Source organism: Ylistrum balloti, unplaced genomic scaffold (assembly GCF_031769215.1).
Source record: "Ylistrum balloti isolate Yb309-2 unplaced genomic scaffold, AGI_CSIRO_Ybal_v1 Utg371090, whole genome shotgun sequence".
NCBI classification, from domain to species: domain Eukaryota; kingdom Metazoa; phylum Mollusca; class Bivalvia; order Pectinida; family Pectinidae; genus Ylistrum; species Ylistrum balloti.
The window spans coordinates 232579-251547 of record NW_026782601.1 but is presented as its reverse complement, the minus strand read 5'-3'; the positions used below and the strand labels follow the sequence as shown (position 1 = coordinate 251547).

Here is an 18969-nt window from a genome sequence, read left to right as displayed (position 1 = left end):
AATTCACAATTTCTGCAAAGTAACTTAAGACCCTTCCAATCACTTAGAGCATTTGATTCTGCCATATCTAGTTGTTGAAAAGAAGATATGTTAAATTGAAATCAATTTGACCCCTTCGGCCCTCACCCCTCAGGTCCCTGGATGGAGTGGACTGTATAATTCACTATTTTGGTTTATTGTAGGCCTGGAAATGTTTCTGCGCAATTTAATTGAAATCGGTTCAGGAGTTTTTGCGAACAAGTCAAAGTTGTTTTAAGTTTACGGACATACTACTCCACACAAAAGGCGATGGAACAGGTCATCATGAGATTTTGTCTCGGACAGGGTTTACATCACCAATTGTCAATGTTGTATTTTGAGATAACAATAAAAATTGTATTGTCGATAAAATATGGAGTTTGCCGATTTTTTGGAGGGACAAAAAACCACTCATTATTTCGTAAAAACTTATTAAAAGTGAAAATAATGACAACAAGTAAGACAAAGGAAGTGAAAATGGTATGTAGCAAGTACTTTCTATGGCATTCCTTACAAATATCCAGTATATGTATGGTAGCTAATAAATTGAATATTGACAACTTTTTCAGTTCGAAATGTATGGTGAATACATACTGATTTATCATTTTTTTTGTAATTTTGGAAAATCTATATGTATTCATTTATGCAAAAATATTCAACCTTTTCCATACAGTTTGGGAAAATATACGGACATTTTTTATATCAAATAATTGGAAAAACTTTTTTGTTCATAGAAGCATGTTGTATTTGACTGTGAAAAAAGGGCAATAGAATGAAATTTTGTGGGCATTGTGTTAGCATGGAAAATAAAATTCTGTGAAGGTTGCTTCAAGTAACAAATTTAATTGTGTGGATTATTTGATTTGACAAAAAATGTTTAAATGCTTGGATATTGAATAAATTTTACCGTATAGAATGATGGGGTAAAAAATAAGCGCCTCCCAACCCCTTCACACACTTAATTCTGGAGCAGCCCTAATGGCAAACTTCAAACTCTTAAGTTAGTGACTGTAATTTGGTTTCTCCAAAACTAAATTGTTAGAAAGCATGTTAACAGATTCATTGCCAACTACTTTTTATCCTCTTGTTAAATCTTATACTATAGTAGATAGTACACCATCTTGTTTCCAATCAGTCAGATGTCATACAGAAAGCAGCATCCTATAGACGGATGGAACTCATTTAAAGTTGGCGGGGATAAAATTAAAAGCCAACAATCTATGTCTCCATATTATTACATCAGAGATCTTTTATCAATATTATACATCAATTTAACAGTCCACTTACTGCTGTGGGCGGTTGATCCTCATGTCCATTGGTGGTCCCACCTTACTAAGAGTGTACTTACTGCTGTGGGCATTTGACCGTCATGCCCATTGGTGGTCCCACCTTACTAAGTGTGTACTTACTGCTGTGGGCGGTTGATCCTCATGTCCATTGATGGTCCCACCTTACTAAGTGTGTACTTACTGCTGTGGGCAGTCGATCGTCATGCCCATTGGTGGTCCCACCTTACTAAGTGTGTACTTACTGCTGTGGGCAGTTGATCCTCATGCCCATTGGTGGTCCCACCTTACTAAGTGTGTACTTACTGCTGTGGGCGGTTGATCCTCATGCCCATTGGTGGTCCCACCTTACTAAGTGTGTTCACCAGATCTGAGGCGTTTCCTGTATCACGCCTGGTATAACAAATGACCCAGTTATCCAGAGGCACACTTGTAAGCAGTTGCTTGCCACGAAGATCTCTGCTCCAATCAGCATCCTCTTGCTTGTAAGTGCACTGCAAAAAAATGTGCTATGAATTGAATAATTTGTTTTCCTTTCCTTCATTAATGCGTACTCCTCACTAGGTAGTTTAACATGTTAATTTTGGATAAACATTATAAATAATTTTGAGGGCTTTCAGAGAAAAGTGACCCTATCTCTAAGGTACTGATGCAGAGTAGCGACCCATCCATGGGAAAATCAATTCAGAAGTGATCTCCCCATGGGATGATATTGCTGAAGGCACCTTCCATGGGAAGTTGATGTAGTGTATATACTCTTCCATTGGATACCAAGAGACACGACTATTTCATGACATAGCTATGGAGAGTAGTGACCTTCTATGGGATATTGATGGAGAGAAGAAACCTCTCTATTTATATTGATGGAGAGAATTATTCCATGGGATGTCAACGCAGAGTAGTTACCCTTCAGTTGAAGTTTAATGCGGAAAGACCTCTCCAAGGGGTATCAATTTCCGTAGGAAATTAATGGAGAGAAAGACCTCCTTCCATGGGAAATTTGATCAAACGCAATGATCATTCTATGTTAAATTAATGGAGAGTAGTGACCTTTCCATGGAAGATGATTTTAAAGCGGTATCATTCCAAGGGAAATTAATGAAGAGAATTGACATTTTAATTTGCAATCAACATTGAACATGATAGCAACCAGCTATTTGACCCAAAACTAACTCAAAGACATCTCTCTTGAAAAAATGAGAAATGTCACATTTCATAATGATATTCAAAGTATACTTATTAAAAAAAAAAAGAAGAGAGAGAGAGAGAGAGAGAGAGAGAGAGAGAGAGAGAGAGAGAGAGAGAGAGAGAGAGAGAGAGAGAGAGAGAAAGAGAAACCTTGTGTGAGAAAAGTATTCAAGATGATCAAAATCAGTATACTAGTGAACAGAAGCCTGGCATAATTTAGTAAATAGACCCGATACATTGAACTATCTTGTATATTGTGAAGAACAGAAGGTTCCAATATTGGGACAGCTGATAATCAAATGGTCATTGTGTTGATGTGGATAAAAGTATGTAAAGGATAAGCTTGAAGACATGCTGAAACCCAAAAACCAGCAGATACTTTAACAGTAGTGAGGGAAATAAAGAAAGAGTCCAAATGACCAAGATGATTACCTGGGCATTTGACAGGTAGATGGCTTCCTTTGGTAAGACACGTCCCCCTATCTGCAGAAGGCTCTGTGAGAACCGAAGTCTCCATCCTCTCAGCTCTTCCACAACCTTTGGTGTGCTGAAATAATTCACAAACTTACCCTTAGTGCTTTACTGACAGGAAATGTTCCCCACCCACGACATCAACAACCACATCAAATTTCACAAAGCACACAACATATACAATGTTTGCCTATCAACAAAATGCTTGCATCATTGAACTTTCTTAACAAGCTAAAAATGTTTTCATTATAACAGCTCTGATAAATTGATTTCTTAGATACCTCTTCCTTGAGAGTAAATTTCTACTTCTTTATTTGATTGAAAGAATTCTTTCTCACGTATTTATCTGATTCATGAAGCCAGACAAGGTATTGCATCTGCCCTCTGGAGCAATCCTGGTGTGAGAAGCAACGTCTCTCATGACCGAAAAGTCATTCTTTACGTCGTCTGACAGGCCTGTAATGTTAAAATTTTAACTATATTTATATCATTTCATTTGAATATACACCAAGTAAAGGTGTCATATTGCACTCAATACACTTCCCTGACATGGAAACCATTTTTGAACAACATCCTCTTTTAAAGTATTTACAAAAATTTGCGACATATCTTCTATATTTTTAATCACAAAATTTGATCATCTTCATTATGACCTAATGATATATGATTTAATTCTACCCACCAGTCAGTATACACAACTCTGGAACCAGAAGCAGTGTTTCTGGACGCCCCATTTTCACCTCCTTTGGCTTGGCTCTGCTCACTAACATTGGCTGAAGATCATCCTTGATCTCTTTGTCATAGGCCTGTTTACAAAGTCATGGAATCGATGTATATACAATTTTATTTTCAACTAAATCACAGCACTTCATATGAATTAAGATTCACTTTTAACTAAAAATAATTAAGTAGGTTAAAACCTCTGATATAGCTGGGTTGATTTCATGCGCAACTTACTTATTTCTCACATGCATATTAAATTTTATAACCTAGGACTTCATTTTACTGCCATATGCATGCAACATGTCCTTTGGATTCTCCCCATCCCTAGGTCCATTATATTTCATACTACTAACACATTTTAAATAGAAAATTTACAACACACTGCCTCATCAAGGTGAACCCCAAGTATTAAGTTCAAGTGACTAGTTGTGTAGGAGTTTAAGCCCAGCAAAACTTTTATGTAGGTCGAAAGAATGTAGATGAGCGACCTATTTTTGTTACACAACACATTACCTCATCAAGATCAGTCAATACCCCAAGTATGATGTTACCTTCATATAATACTCTTTGAAACTAATTTCTCCTTCACGTCTCTTAAAGGTGCTTGTTGGATGAACATCCCACTCTATGTCATCAACTCTGTATGTTTTATTGTTGTATCTGCAATTGTTTCAAGTTTCAAGCAATCATCAATGATATAAAAAGTCTTGTTTTGATTAATAAATCAATCAATTGCTATCAGCATAATAGTGTTCTTTCCTTTGTCATATTACTTTACATATTTTTTTTTTCAATTTTTCAAAGATGTATGCATTCTGCAAATCATTCAGAACAAATAATTACCTTGTCAGCACTATGCTCCCAACAAACTTTCTTGTACATTTTTCGTAAAAGGACTCGCCACCTCTGTCCCCAGCATTGTACAGGTCATACATCATATCAAGGACGGTATCAATCCTCATGATTTTGTGAGATATATCAGCACAAAGCATGGCCTTATGTTCATATTGTAGTATGGAGGTAATGAATCCAGGCACCACCCGAAGTCTGTAACAAACCACAAGTCACACATATAAGCTTGACATTACACAAGTCACACATACAAAACCCTACATTACACAAGTCACATACACAAAGCCAGACATAATACAAGTCACACACACAAAGCCAGACATAATACAAGTCACACACACAAAGCAGACATAACACAAGTCACATATACAAAACCCCACATAACACAAGTCACATATACAAAGCCAGACATAACACAAGTCACATATACAAAGCCAGACATAACACAAGTCACATATACAAAACCCCACATAACACAAGTCACACACACAAAGCCAGACATAACACAAGTCACATATACAAAGCCAGACATAACACAAGTCACACACACAAAGCCAGACATAACACAAGTCACATACACAAAACCCCACATAACACAAGTCACACACACAAAGCCAGATATAACACAAGTAACATACACAAAACCCCACATAACACAAGTCACACACACAAAGCCAGACATAACACAAGTCACACACACAAAGCCAGACATAACACAAGTCACATACACAAAGCCAGACATAACACAAGTCACATATACAAAACCCCACATAACACAAGTCACAGACATAACACAAGTCACATACACAAAACCCCACATAACACAAGTCACACACACAATGCCAGAAATAACACAAGTCACAAACACAAAATCCCACATAACGCAAGTCACACACACAAAGCCAGACATAACACAAGTCACACACACAAAGATGCATTTTAGAAGCATTCATATATGAATAAACCCAAACAAACCTTTTGTTTAACACAGGATAACATTTTAGAAGTATTCAGAATTTGTTGCATTGAAAAGAAAACAAATATGGAAATGGCAGCAAGTCAAAAGTCACCAGGGAAAACAGTACTATGTCTTAACGACGAATTCAAGCCTACGAAGTTTTCAATCATAAAATCACAATGTCAGAAAGGAAAGCGGGTCAAAGTAACTAATATTCACAAACTTGGTAGCCTGCCATATCATCATGTTACAGGCCCAAAACCAGCTCTCAGGGCATTCCATCATGCTACTAGCCTAATATCAGAACCCTGGGCCTTTTGGTTAATGAGAAGAAGTCATTTGAATGGAAAGTTTATACATGGTTGTCAGCGCACAGCAGATGATGATGGATGAAACATGATCATGATGACCTAAAACTACGAGATCTTTCCCTTTCTTTTTACTTCTCTTTCCTGATTTTGCTTTTAATGATAACAACTTTGAACATTCCTTGCAGTAATAGTGATAATAATTTTAATTGAATTTTAAATCCAAGATGGCCATCAGTCAGCCTTATTCCCCCCTGATCAGTCCTAAAATCAAACAGGTACAACTAGGGACCAAAGGGTACCTACATGTGAAATATGAGGAAGAACCATCTTGTACTTCTCAAGAGAAAGCGATAACAAAAATTGTTTATGTACAGACGGAAGACGGACCATGGATATAGGATCTGAATAGCCCATTATTTGATAATTATGGGCTAAAAATGTTGAATCAAACTGCAATGTAGGAAAAAGGCACTTGTGATTGTGATTCATGTCCATAAAGTTTGAAAACTTTGGACAAGATTAACATAAAAATCACATGGGGCAGTACATGTTCCAAATACAGTCTTATCAATACTGTTGTTCTGAAAAACTTGTCGCAATAAGTAACATATCAACAAGGATTGGTCACTTGCTGAAGAAAGTTGCAATGAACTGCCAGATGGACAAACAAATGGTTCCCTCGTTTTCTAATTGGGCACATATAACTTACTTGTGTTGAGTAATGTCCACGGCAAGACCCATGTTGTAGTAGTTCCTACCAATTTGCTGCATATCTATCAGGTTTAGGATCCTGTAGAATTTAAACACAACGGATTTATTCATTTATCATAGACAATTAAACTTGCATGTTCACACCTGCAGGATAGATTTAAACAAGTTAAGGAATTGGTACTATAGACAATGTTACCGAGTCCTCTTATAAAATAATACCATAAAAACCCACGTAATGTGCATAGGTATTTTTTGGGGCTGAAAATGGTAAAAAAAAAACTTCCACTTGCATAATGTGCGCACCCCAACATTCTGTCAAAATTGATCACTGAGAGCCAAGATATTAATTTCTGAATTGTTCAGCCAAAGCATTAGACCAATGATATAAAGTCCAAAACTTGAATGTTCTCTTCAAAATTCGTCTTCATCTCATTTACAGACTTTTAATAACCTTCTATTTTATTATAGCCTAACGTTTGTGCATCTTGTATGTTTTCTTTAACATCAGACACGTGTTGCTGTCATTTACTTACCTATCCAATTATCCAATTCTTATCTGATGTACACAAGCACTTGTCTTCAAACTAGTTCTAATTAACAGTGTTCAGTGTTGAAATCACAGGTACAAGTCACTATCTACTTATTAATGACCAATTAAGATAATTACGACCTCTGTGAGTTACATTTTCTTTCATGTGTGTCTGTCACATCTTGTCGTGCCAGCTGACCTAAATTGAGGCCCCAACTCTGTATATGCAAGCAATCGGTATACGGAGCACAGAGTGTGCATGCATACGAGTATTACCAAATAAAGAATGGCGTAACATTACACATTTTGGTAAGTTAATCTCCCTAATGTTATACCTTTTTTATTTTTAGGTGTATAGTTATCATTCATAACCACAAATAAGACCAATTTTAATAAAAATTGAATTAAATCCATAGTCCGATGATAAAGCTTAATTATCATTCTGCATACTATTAGGTCAACGATCACGTCTGCCATTACACATGAAAACGGTGTTTTCATAGCCTCTGATTATCAATAATCTTATTTATTATTATTGTTCATAAATAAATCGTCAAATCCTTTTTGTGTCAGTTTTGAGTTCCAGATAATCTCATCGATCAATGGGCAGCCTCACAGAATCTTTGATTTTTCCATGAAGAAAACCTTGAAAATCCTATAGCTATTTACTGTGTGCACCCCCCACTTTTGTTGTTTCTCTAAAAAAAACTGCACACATTACGTGGGTTTTTATGGTATCAGTTCTACAATAAGGAAAATAAACATCACTTTCAATACTTAAAGCAGTTTCCTTAGCTTTAAAGTTAATTTCAGATTAAATACTTCTCAAATTTACCTTTTGAATATAACATTGTACAAGTGCAAGCATTGGGGACTGGTGCTATGGAAGGTGTTGGTCAACTTGATTGTAATGCGAATATTTTCATTGTCCCGCTTGGTCTGACTGTAAACCTCGGTCACCTGTAGAGAGTTATATGACATTCAAGATAATGCAAAGCATGATATTATCCCTCATGCCCCGCTGTTTAAAAGAGACATGCAATCATATATACATGTTGGTATTACAAGTTTAATCTTTATTTATTTCTTAATTGTTCCATACAAGGTATTGAAATGGAGAACTTTTACTAGAGTACTAGCTTGATGTCTGTACAAAATTTTGAGTATCAGGTTATTTACCTTAAAAGGTTTAAGAGAACTGGTCTGAAATTTCACTTTGTGATTTTGCCTATCTGTTTTCCATGGTAACAGAAAAAGCATTTAAACGGAGAACTTCCCCATAGCAAAAGACACTACTAGCTTAATAAGTGTAAAAAGTTATGAGCAATTATCTTGAATGGTTTCAGAGCACTGGCCCAGAAAAACCGAAATTTGTGATGAGGATTATCTGTTTCCATGGTAACAAGAAAAACAATATAATTAGGGCACTAACCTAATGTATACAAAAAGTTTTGTGGATTCAGTTTGTAAACCACACCCAATTCAAATGCAATAGTCTGGGTCTTATGATGACAGGTTTCAAGAAGCAAACCAAGGAAAGAAATGTCTTTTTTTCCTGTTGAGTCCCGAGGACAATAGGGTCATTTTACCAGAATAGTCCAAAGACCATCATTCATGTATGTTATATGTTTTACCTCTTGTGGAAGCTTATGTGGTAAATATAAGATCATGCCATCAAAAACTCTGGTTGGTCCAAGAAGATCAGCATGTGTGAACAACAGTCCTGCTCTCATCTTACGACTGTCTATCATTGGGTTGAAGTCCACATGATACTGGTAAAGGGACCAATCTTCATCACAGTCAAATGTGAAAAAGTTTGTCGCCAAAGGTAATGGTGTCCCAGAACTTCCTGTAAGATGAAGGACAAAACCTCCTATTAGGATTTGTAAGTTATCCAATTTTTATACAAGGAGACTATTTCACAATGGTCTGAGTTCAAGAAGTCATATCCTCCCTTACTATAATTTGCAGGTTTTAATTAGATCACATTGGAAAAAACGATATTACACTTATTAAAGATATAAACTCATTGATGTAACAACTTTTGCTGAATCTCCATTTCTAGTCTATGCCTAGGTGATTGTGCCATTCTTGTATCTTGCGTTATCCTCATTGAAGTCCCTACGACACTTTCATAAATATAAACGAAGGCTACCCTGCAGTCGTCTGGCAATAATCCAGTGAAAAACCTTCCTTTGAAGTAGCATTTTTGTCCAGTTAAAAACTATCATTAACATAAGATAGTTGACAACTATCGTGACAGTTATCTACTTGTAGAATTTCCAACCAACCTACTGCTATTGAGAGTTTGCTCTCACAATACATTGATGAGTCAACCTATCATTCCACCACTACGTAATAATTATATTATATAAATACTGAACAAAAGCATGTACATATTGCCAAACATTTACACAACAAAAACTTGACACAGAGCCATTCCTTAAGTCAGTGATGAAAATGTAATGCTATCCAAGCAAAATACTACCATAACTAACAAATATTTTGTATATCAACTTTTCCCCAATCATTAAAATACAACATTGACTGTTTCTGAAGTTACCCCTTTTGTCTGTAATGTGAGCTGGCCGGGTATTGACATCTGTATATCTAAAGTCTGCCCTCCTCCTTCCAATTTGCTTTGCATCTCCCGTTCCAACTCTAAGCTGGGCCATCTCTTCTACTGGGGCCCTTGGGGCATCCCCTGCCCCTGGTCTAGGTGCAGTCCCTCCACCACGGTAACTTGCTCTACCACTGCCAGCTACACTAGTAGCCCCAGCAGGTGTAGGAGCAGGAGCAGCTGCTGATGGCTGGAGAAAAACAGCAATAGCATCAGCTTCATTTGACGATATGATGGTAACATGGTAGCTCTATGGTCTTGTTAATATATTTCTGGTCTGAGGAGAAACACTAACTCCAGTAAGAATTTCCAAGTGAAATTTATTTCATGTGTGATCCTTGAACAAAGTTAAGGTAATCATCAAGTTGCTTTTTAAAATGTTTAAATAAGTAATAAAATTCTATTGCATCAGACTGATCAGTAGTTAAAAATTAAGCCAAAACTATCCTATGTCATAACTCTTACAGGAACGACCCCCATCTATCCCACATCACTGCTTGTGCTTACTGGTGGTGCTCTTTTTTGTTCTTCCCCTGGTCTTCTGGAAGGCTCTTCCTGAGGAGTTCCGCTTCCTCGAGACCGACCTCTGGATCGTCCTCTGGCCCGTCCAGACATTTTTATTCGTAGCTATGTAGTCAGTTGCTGCAAATATGATTCATGTGGCATCAAGCCCCAAAAATAAAGCTATATCAGGAGTATCAATCAAATGATATGGAAATGTCTAGGAAAATGTTTGAAGGTTACATAAAAAAAGAAAATGAGCTAAGAAACATTAAACAATCCATGTAAGGTTACCCAGTGTCATATCATATTTGTATCCCCCATCAGAAAAGGATCCGGATCACTTTTCCCTCATCAGAAAAAGACCTGGGGATCGCTTTTCCCCCATAAGAAAAGGGTACCCCCTATAGTTGTAATATTATTATAATGTGCTAAGCGACATTTGATTGTCAATGATGTAAGCGTCTCAATAAAGCAGTCAAGTTAACATGAGCACATGGTATCCACCTTGTTGTTACAATAGTATTTTGATCCCCCTTGTGAATTTTATTTTAAACTTGAAAGCTTTATAAATAAAATGAGGTATGATAGGTAACTGTGTCTGGGACTTGATCACTGATACCTGGGTTACCTGTACAGGTGTGATTACATAACACCTGTGCAGCCAAGGCTGAAGAGGTCAAGCTCCAGATGGTGTCTTCTCACTTAGCCAACATTATGATTTTTGGTTTATACAGGTAAGGTATTTTGTTGGCCACGTGAAACAGGTAATTACAGGTAAGGCTATAGACTGCTTCATAAAACTTCCTACTTTCGAGAGAAAAATAACTGGATATTTAAGAATTACACGTATATTTATTTCACATTGAATGCATTTACAGTATTAACTTACTTATATACCCTATATATAAGAAACATTGCTACTATTTTAAATTATAGAAAAAACATAGGAATATCAGAAAGTACACATATAGCTACTATTTTTCAACTATTTTAATTATTTATGTACATACACATATATAGTCACATAAATTAGCTTGATTTCAAACGTCCTTTAAAATAGAAGTATTATAATGCTCTGTGCATCCTCTATATCATGAATTAAAATCACCTATTAGTAATTCAATGGTGAAGGCTTATAAAAGGTGTTCCCATACAAAAGGAAATGAATTAATTCAATTCGGTACACGAATGTTTTTTTTTCACAGCAGAATTTTTCATATTTGATATTTCTTTTTTGATGCAACACATGATGTTTATTTCACTATTTTACTGTAAATGCAGTCGATGGGAAGCAGCATCAGCATAACCGACCACATCAATTTGTCCATTTCTATATTGGTTCTTTAATTGACTAAGGCGAGAGTCTATGTGGCGGTATTTCCTCTTCTTTGATCTTGGTTTACCTCCTGTTGAAAGTTTGATCATCTATGCTTCATCGGTAGTCTGAATTTTCTCCAGATGATGAACAGCCGCTAAAATGTTCGGATGCGCATGCTGACAGAACTTGTTGACCTTGCCGTGCCATCCCTCAACATGATTTGTTGTCCGTGGGCCATCGTTGTCATAGTGGTTCCACAAAGTTAGTGGCCGGGCACGGTCTCTGTACACATCTCCAATAAACTGTATCATTACGTCTGGTCTTGACAGAAAAATTGTAGCCTGCATGAAGGAGATAGTATCCACCCCTTCCATTTTGACGGGCTTAAATGATGACTGCAATTTATTTGCAGGTTTTAATATTCATGCAAATATGAATATATTCATTTTAAAGTGGAAAATGTATATTAAATACAGCTTTTATGTAAAATGATGACCTCAATCAATCAATCTGTAATGGAATTTATCCACAGGTAACTTTAATTGATCACTCGGTATACCTGAGTGAGCACCCATGTGCACATGGGTGCTCACTCACGTTTGGCTCATTCCCCGAACACCAACTCTGGATAAGTTGAATGGGAGGTGTTTTTATAGGAAATCCTTTGAAGTTTGGTTATAGTCTGTTTCCTTAATGTGCCAGTAGAAGAACTTTTTTACCTGTAATTTCTTCTGACTTTAGTATCATGCACACTTAAGTCAATGTTTAAATTTGTAAATATTTAAACATAAAATTTAGACATAATAGATTTCATTAACATATAACATTTTTATATAGAGACGCCTGTTAATATTGCACTAAGCAATAGAAATCTGTAACTAGTTTATAAATAAATAAATTTCTTAATTTCAAGCCAAAATTGATACATTAATAATAATACACATTTAAATATCACAATCAAAGATACGTATTAAACATAAATATTAACTAGCTTAAACAACTAAATATTCTTGTACATTCACTAAAGTCACAATGATTCTTTAATTATGTCGCGAAGTGTCACTCTAGCCCAAAAGGTCCTATCCAAGATGAAGAAGCTGGGATGCAAAATCGGCGTAAGTCATCAGGTCAATGTTTCCAGTCTCGTAGCGAAGCTTCAGTGTGGTTAGGCGTCTGTCAATGGTGGCGTATTTCTTCTTTCTTGGCTGTAGCATGCCTCCTGCATCTCTCTGGATCCTGTGAATGTCGTTTGCGTTCTGAATGTCCTTGAAAGTCTGTATGATGGTGTAGATGTTCGGATGGGCATGCATCACTTTTCTTTTCAGCTTCCCGTGCCAAGCTTCCCGGTGATTGGTCGTGCGGGGTCCCTCTGTTGTAAAATGGTTCCATGTTGGTCGGTCTCCTTCCACCAACTGCTCAGTTACGTAGTCTGTGAAGGGTCAAATGGGATGAGGGATGTCGGCATCATCAGCATCTTCTTGAGTTTGGAGCCAAACGTCTTCTACGCGATCCAATGGGATGAGGGAAAGAACAGCAGCCCTGCGGACGAGTAGTTTAACATCATCGTTGTCACGGTACAGAGTCTGGAGTCCAGTTGACTGGGCCTTTCGCCAAATACACTGAGTGTAATGGAAGAAGCAGTCTTTGATGATGATACCAGGAAAGATGTTGCGGATGGCGTTGTGTGCTGCTATCTCAAAATCGACGAAGGCTGTAGTAGGTCGGAATGGAATCTGAAAGTTGGTCATGTTCTCCTGAAGTAGCGTGAAGAAACGGTTGTAGACAGCTTGGCTCTTTCCAGGAAGTAGTGCATATACAACTGGAGTCATGACGCCGTCAATCTGTATGTGGATGCTGTAAATCTGGTGAAACAGGCTTGGACAAGTGAAGAAGGTGTCGTCACTGAAGAAAACGTCGGATGCTGCAAGCTCGGCAAGATTCTCCTGTGTAGCAAAAGCTATAATTCTGTCATTCTGTACACCGTCGTCGAAGAGGAGAAAGTGTTCGCCTATAGATGTTTCTGTCCATCTTCCTTCCAAGTTGATGTCGAGCATGGTCTTCGGTAGTGGTGGAGTCTGTTTGCGGCGAGCACGGTAAAGTGATGATTTGGCGGTGTAAAATGTTGGCAGTCGCTGCACCACGGCCTTCGAAGCATCATCCCAGTCCTTGTCTTGGAGTTGGTTCAGTTCCTCCTCAAAGATGGAAGGTATCGGTCTGATGGATTCTGCGCAGTGGTTGGTTATCTGGTTCATGAATCCATCATAGGAAAGGTTCTGTCCGCCTAATCTGTTGGTGATGAACTTGACGTTTATCTGAGCATTGGCCATCTCGTAGTTGACTTATCAAATCACACAGTAGCAATAACTTAAGAAAATTAATACAACTCTAGAAGAAACCACAAATTTAACTAACCTAACTACAATAATTAAAGTAAATGTACACAAAATCTGAAAGAAATTACAAGTTTAGCTAATTATAGAAGAAATTACAAGTTTAACTTAACAACTAACTTAACAACAATAATTAAATAAAATGTACACAGATGTTTAAAGTTTTTTACACTACAAGTGACAAAAAGTATTCAAAAAATCTGAAATCAAGTAAAAATGTGCTTATCCCGAAATACAAAATTCACAATCACCATGTAAAGTAGTTAATGTCTCAAATGTTCAGCTGTTTTATAGGCATAAACCATTTCACAGCTTGGATTTGGAACTCTAATAATGAAATAAGTGTGATAATTGAATTTATAAATCATTAACATTTAGTGATTATCAGATCAGTTAATTATTAATATCACAGATTAAAAGTCACTGATTATGTGACTACTTTTCAGAAGTAGAAATAGATTTACCTGTGCAATTTACCTGTGTGACATTTCAGTAATGGACTATAACTCACTATCAACATAACTGACCACATGTTGTTGTAAGCAAAGTTGGTGTTCGGGGAAGACCCCTCACGTTTGACCCCTCTACCCTTAATCCTCTTATGTAATTGACTGGTTGGCCAGGTGTAATTAACAACTTCACAGCTAACGTAACACCTATCATCATATTTTCACTATCACCTTAAATATACGCATATATGCATTGTTAATATAACTTCTCTTAAGGGGGATCAAAATACTATAGGGGGTGGGGGGTGGGGGTGGGGGGGGGGTCATTTTCTGATGGCCAGAAAAATTAAAAATTATCCGGATCCTTTTGTGATGGGAGATCCAAATATGATATGACACCGGTAAGCATAACATAGAGACAGCAGATACAACATTACCTATATACTTGCGAGTACATGTCACCTTACTAATGGAAATTTCCTTTTAATCAGTCATGGCAAGTTGCTTTTCATTACTACTTCCTATAACTCATGTATACAAGTGACAGTGGCAAAAAAACAAAGAGCCAGATTTTGATCAAATGTTTACTTTTCTGCCACATTTATCATCACGATAAGCAAGTGAAGAAATACTCTTTTTATATAGAGTATCAACGATTACTACAACCCACATGTACTGTAACAAGTTTAAGGATATTTGTTTTGCTGTCAACAAAGTTGTCACGTCTGTCACACCACTTAAATCACGACCAGGTGTAGGGCATCGAAACTCGGTTGGGGCTCCAATCAACGAATTATTACACATGTATGCACTTTAACAACATTTCAATTAATATGGTTTATCCAATACCAACTGGTCTACTTACCAACACGTGTAAACCAATATTATAACAAACTTCCAAGATATCCCTAGGCCAACTTATACGGTAGTGCTAAGCATAACTCATGTCTAAAATGGACGATGACAGGAAACACGCATGGCGCATGCTCCAACCGATCTCTGAACAATTTTGTTCCTTTTCATATCAAATAAACAACGAAAATAAAATCCATTCAAAACGCGATAAAAGTTCCACACGAAAGACTATTATTACACGTATATGTCAATCAAGTGTGTGGCATTGACAAAATTTCTTCCGATTCAAATATGGCGGCATGCGAAAATAGTCTGATGAACCGGACTGGTCGATTGCATTGCAGTTTGCTTTAGGCCGAAGTAAGCTAGTTTTCATGGTAATTTTGCACTGGTAATTGTCTATTATATTTTAATATAAATTGCATCACAAACAGAAAGTCAATTTCCATTGCAGTTGATTTTGTTTTAGCATACCAGTCCTGACCCACCTGTTTCTTCTCTCTTCTAGTTTGCACGCATCACTGGCCTACATCCGACGGGTGACACTTTCCCGCGGACATCGTGACCAATCAAAGTCAGCACGCGAGTTCTGGTACCAGCCTTTTTTACTTGCAGGGGGAACCTGTCTCTACCATTTATGGAAAACTAGTGGATGCTCAGTGTTCATGGCATGTTAAAACCATTAATATAGCAGGGATGCATGTATGTGTATTTTTATCTGTTAATAAAACATAGAAAAAGTGAGCCAGAACTTCGCTGCAGCGCAAACTGATGGAGGTTATCCTACGATTACGTAATCAGGACATATTGATTGTCACTATTATCATTATTGTGACAAGTTTTAGATAACGCTCTTTGTTTTAGAATTCAAAATAAAATGAGATATTAAAATGAGCAATAGCAAATTAAGTGCGTTCAACATGAGCGTTGAAAATAAGATATTTAAAAAATAAATCAGCGATGATTTCAGTTTTCAATTCACAGTTACCATTATGATCGTGAAGAACAGCAAATACGTACTTTACAAAAAAGGCATCAGATTTTATTTGCTTGATAGGTTTAGTGGGGAAAAATACTGAATATATTTAGAACAAGGATTGGTGATAACTATACTGTTAGAGTAGAAGCCCTTGAGCTCTGTATTGCTTCGTGATGTTTGAACCGCCACATTTACTTTCTCCTTTAAAGGAAGTGTTTGAGAACGGCCGAGTCACCCGATCCAAGCTGACCTGATTCCCATCGAAGTCGTTAAACCCATTATTAAAACATTATTAACCCCAACCTTAGATACTGCTGACAGAATTAATTACTTTGACCAAGGCATGACCACCATCACGTCGCTGAACCAGATTGGCCAGGATATGACCACAATCACGGTGTCGAGAACTCTTTGATGTGTTTCTTTCACATCACGGGTCGTGTATGTTATGGTGGAACTCGCGAGGGTTACAATGATCTATTTTGCTTGTATGATACCAAATCCATGTGTATAACCAAGAACATTACCACATATTACATATATCTAGGTCCGTACCAAAACATACATTTATGCTCAGGATTAACCTGTACATTTAAAAGAATAATCATACGTTAAACGAAAACAGACAAAGCAGCTTTGTATAATATATATCTGACATAAGAATACAGTGCTTATACATATGTAAATAAATATATACATGTACATACATATGTTTATATACAGACTCCTTTTTTAATCAAGCGATTCATACTTGTGTGAAACTTTGTTCTGAGTAAGTCTCAAGTCCAAATGTGATCACAAACTGAACATATAAAACCACAGACATAAATAATAAAATCTATATCCGTGGTGAAACTAATGTAACAATAGAAATTAAGATATATACATTTATAGTAAAAAAAAATAACATCCCATTTAGAACGTATGTGTATTTCTGATGTTCTGTATATATGTCTCTGATTATGTTTATCCCAGTTAGCAGTTTGGTTTCCCAACCTGTTTTATCACAGCCATGAAGAAAACATATACTTCAACTATTGGGTAGTGACCACCGCCGTTGATGCGTCGGTGATATGGCCACCGTGGTCCATTCTTATCACCAAAGCCACTGGCCACGCTGGTTGAATTTATATCCATTATGCTTAGCTGTCTGTCTACGTCCGTCAATTACAATGACAACAATGACAAGTATTTTATTCTCGTAAACAAAGAAATGTAGAGAATTTAAATACAAGTACAAGTAGAATATATGCAATACCACAATTACATCACATTAGTACAAATGCAGTTTTCCGAGTTTAGCCGAACATTAATCATCTTAATGAATTTTCCGTGATATCAATTCCTCGTTAGCAGCATAATTAAACACAGTGTTAAATTTAACTGTACTGGGTCTTCCGACATAATATCTGGATATTAAATTTTTTTTTTTTTTTTTTGGGGGGGGGGGGGGGGGGGGGGGGGGGGGGGTTTGTTTTTTTTTTTTTTGTACAAATTGGCCTCCAGCCCACAGTACCATTCAATATTACAATATTTGACACCATATCATAGCATATATTTCATATATACAGAGTAGGATAAACATGTGTTTCCCAAGATGGCATAATTTCCATCGGTAACAAGCTATGTATATATAGTGACATAAGTAAATCGATCATGAACAAGTATATAAGCTATGGTAGTAATCAAGTTATTTCAGTCGATGACAACTAAACTGGTCAATAGTGCAACTAGTTAAGTCATAGTGGTCATATAGTCCACAGTTTAATAGATTTATGATCATGATTGTCACCTACTACACAGTATATAGGTACCAGGTAGGTAAATCCATTTCTCTGTTATTAAAGTCAGTACAACAGTATCTCTTCTGTATATTATACACAAGCTGATTACTAGTTTAACCGTTGATACATAGTACCTACATAAATTTCTATACCTTCTAACACAAGTCAAGTAGATAATTTATACTGTAAACAGTTCAACTTTCCTCCTGATTGATCCAACATTTTCACTTTCTAGTAATAATCGTACAATTGAAATAGTACCAGTTTGTAATAACTTTTAAGTAAACTGCAGTATTTCTGACCTTACATCATTTGCTTTTTTAATAAAAATTGCAACATTCCTCATTAAGCCAATATCCTCTGACATGAGAAGTTTGACTAAATTGTCAAGGGTTGGGTTATTAATACACCATCGTGGGAGAAAGTTCACTCTGATGTCTCTTAGAACTGGACATTTTAACATAAAATGAAGTTCATCCTCAATCTCGTTTAGGTTACATATTTTACATATTCTTTCTTCTCGTGGAATGGAAAGCTTTCTGCCAATTTCTATTTCTAGTCTATGCGTAGAACAGCGAATACTTAGTAGAGCAAACTTTAGAGTAAACGATACTTGTTCAGAAAAGGTTCTGCGATAGGGTACTGTTTTATTCTCGAGTAAAGTTCACATTTCGGTGAATTACTAATGTATTCCGTCCATTTCTGCATGTTAATGTCACGCACTCGTTGTTTGAACAAATTCATGAACATGGTTATATCACCAACACCCTGATTTATCCATACCACTCCAAAACCGTTGTGAAATAATAGTTCCCTTACATGTGTGCACCAATTGGATTTTCCATTTTGGTCAAGATTATATAGCATGGTAAAACACTGTTTTGGTAAACGATTATCGTCCATACGGAACAGACGCAGCAAGTATTTGATTGGTTTGCACATGTAGTTCACGCACAATTCTTGGCGTCCACACTCACCAAGTGCTATATTATTATTTGTATTTTTGCCAGTACACAATAGCCA

At 36.6% G+C, this 18969-nt stretch overlaps 1 protein-coding gene across 1 annotated transcript in view; it reads right to left on the bottom strand.

The window, feature by feature from the left end:
* The window catches only part of LOC132560646 (piwi-like protein 1), a 30079-nt gene extending 14805 nt beyond the window's left edge, over positions 1-15274 (bottom strand). The window contains exons 1-12 of the mRNA XM_060225310.1: positions 15194-15274; positions 10175-10309; positions 9611-9857; positions 8682-8896; positions 7883-8007; positions 6517-6597; positions 4530-4733; positions 4238-4346; positions 3646-3769; positions 3302-3419; positions 2925-3039; positions 1611-1798 (exon numbers count right to left, since the gene is read on the bottom strand). Coding sequence (XP_060081293.1) covers positions 1611-1798; positions 2925-3039; positions 3302-3419; positions 3646-3769; positions 4238-4346; positions 4530-4733; positions 6517-6597; positions 7883-8007; positions 8682-8896; positions 9611-9857; positions 10175-10282 — 1634 coding nt within the window. The 5' untranslated portion in view covers positions 10283-10309; positions 15194-15274. The remainder of the gene's footprint in view (positions 1-1610; positions 1799-2924; positions 3040-3301; positions 3420-3645; positions 3770-4237; positions 4347-4529; positions 4734-6516; positions 6598-7882; positions 8008-8681; positions 8897-9610; positions 9858-10174; positions 10310-15193) is intronic.
* Positions 15275-18969: the final 3695 nt, after the last annotated feature.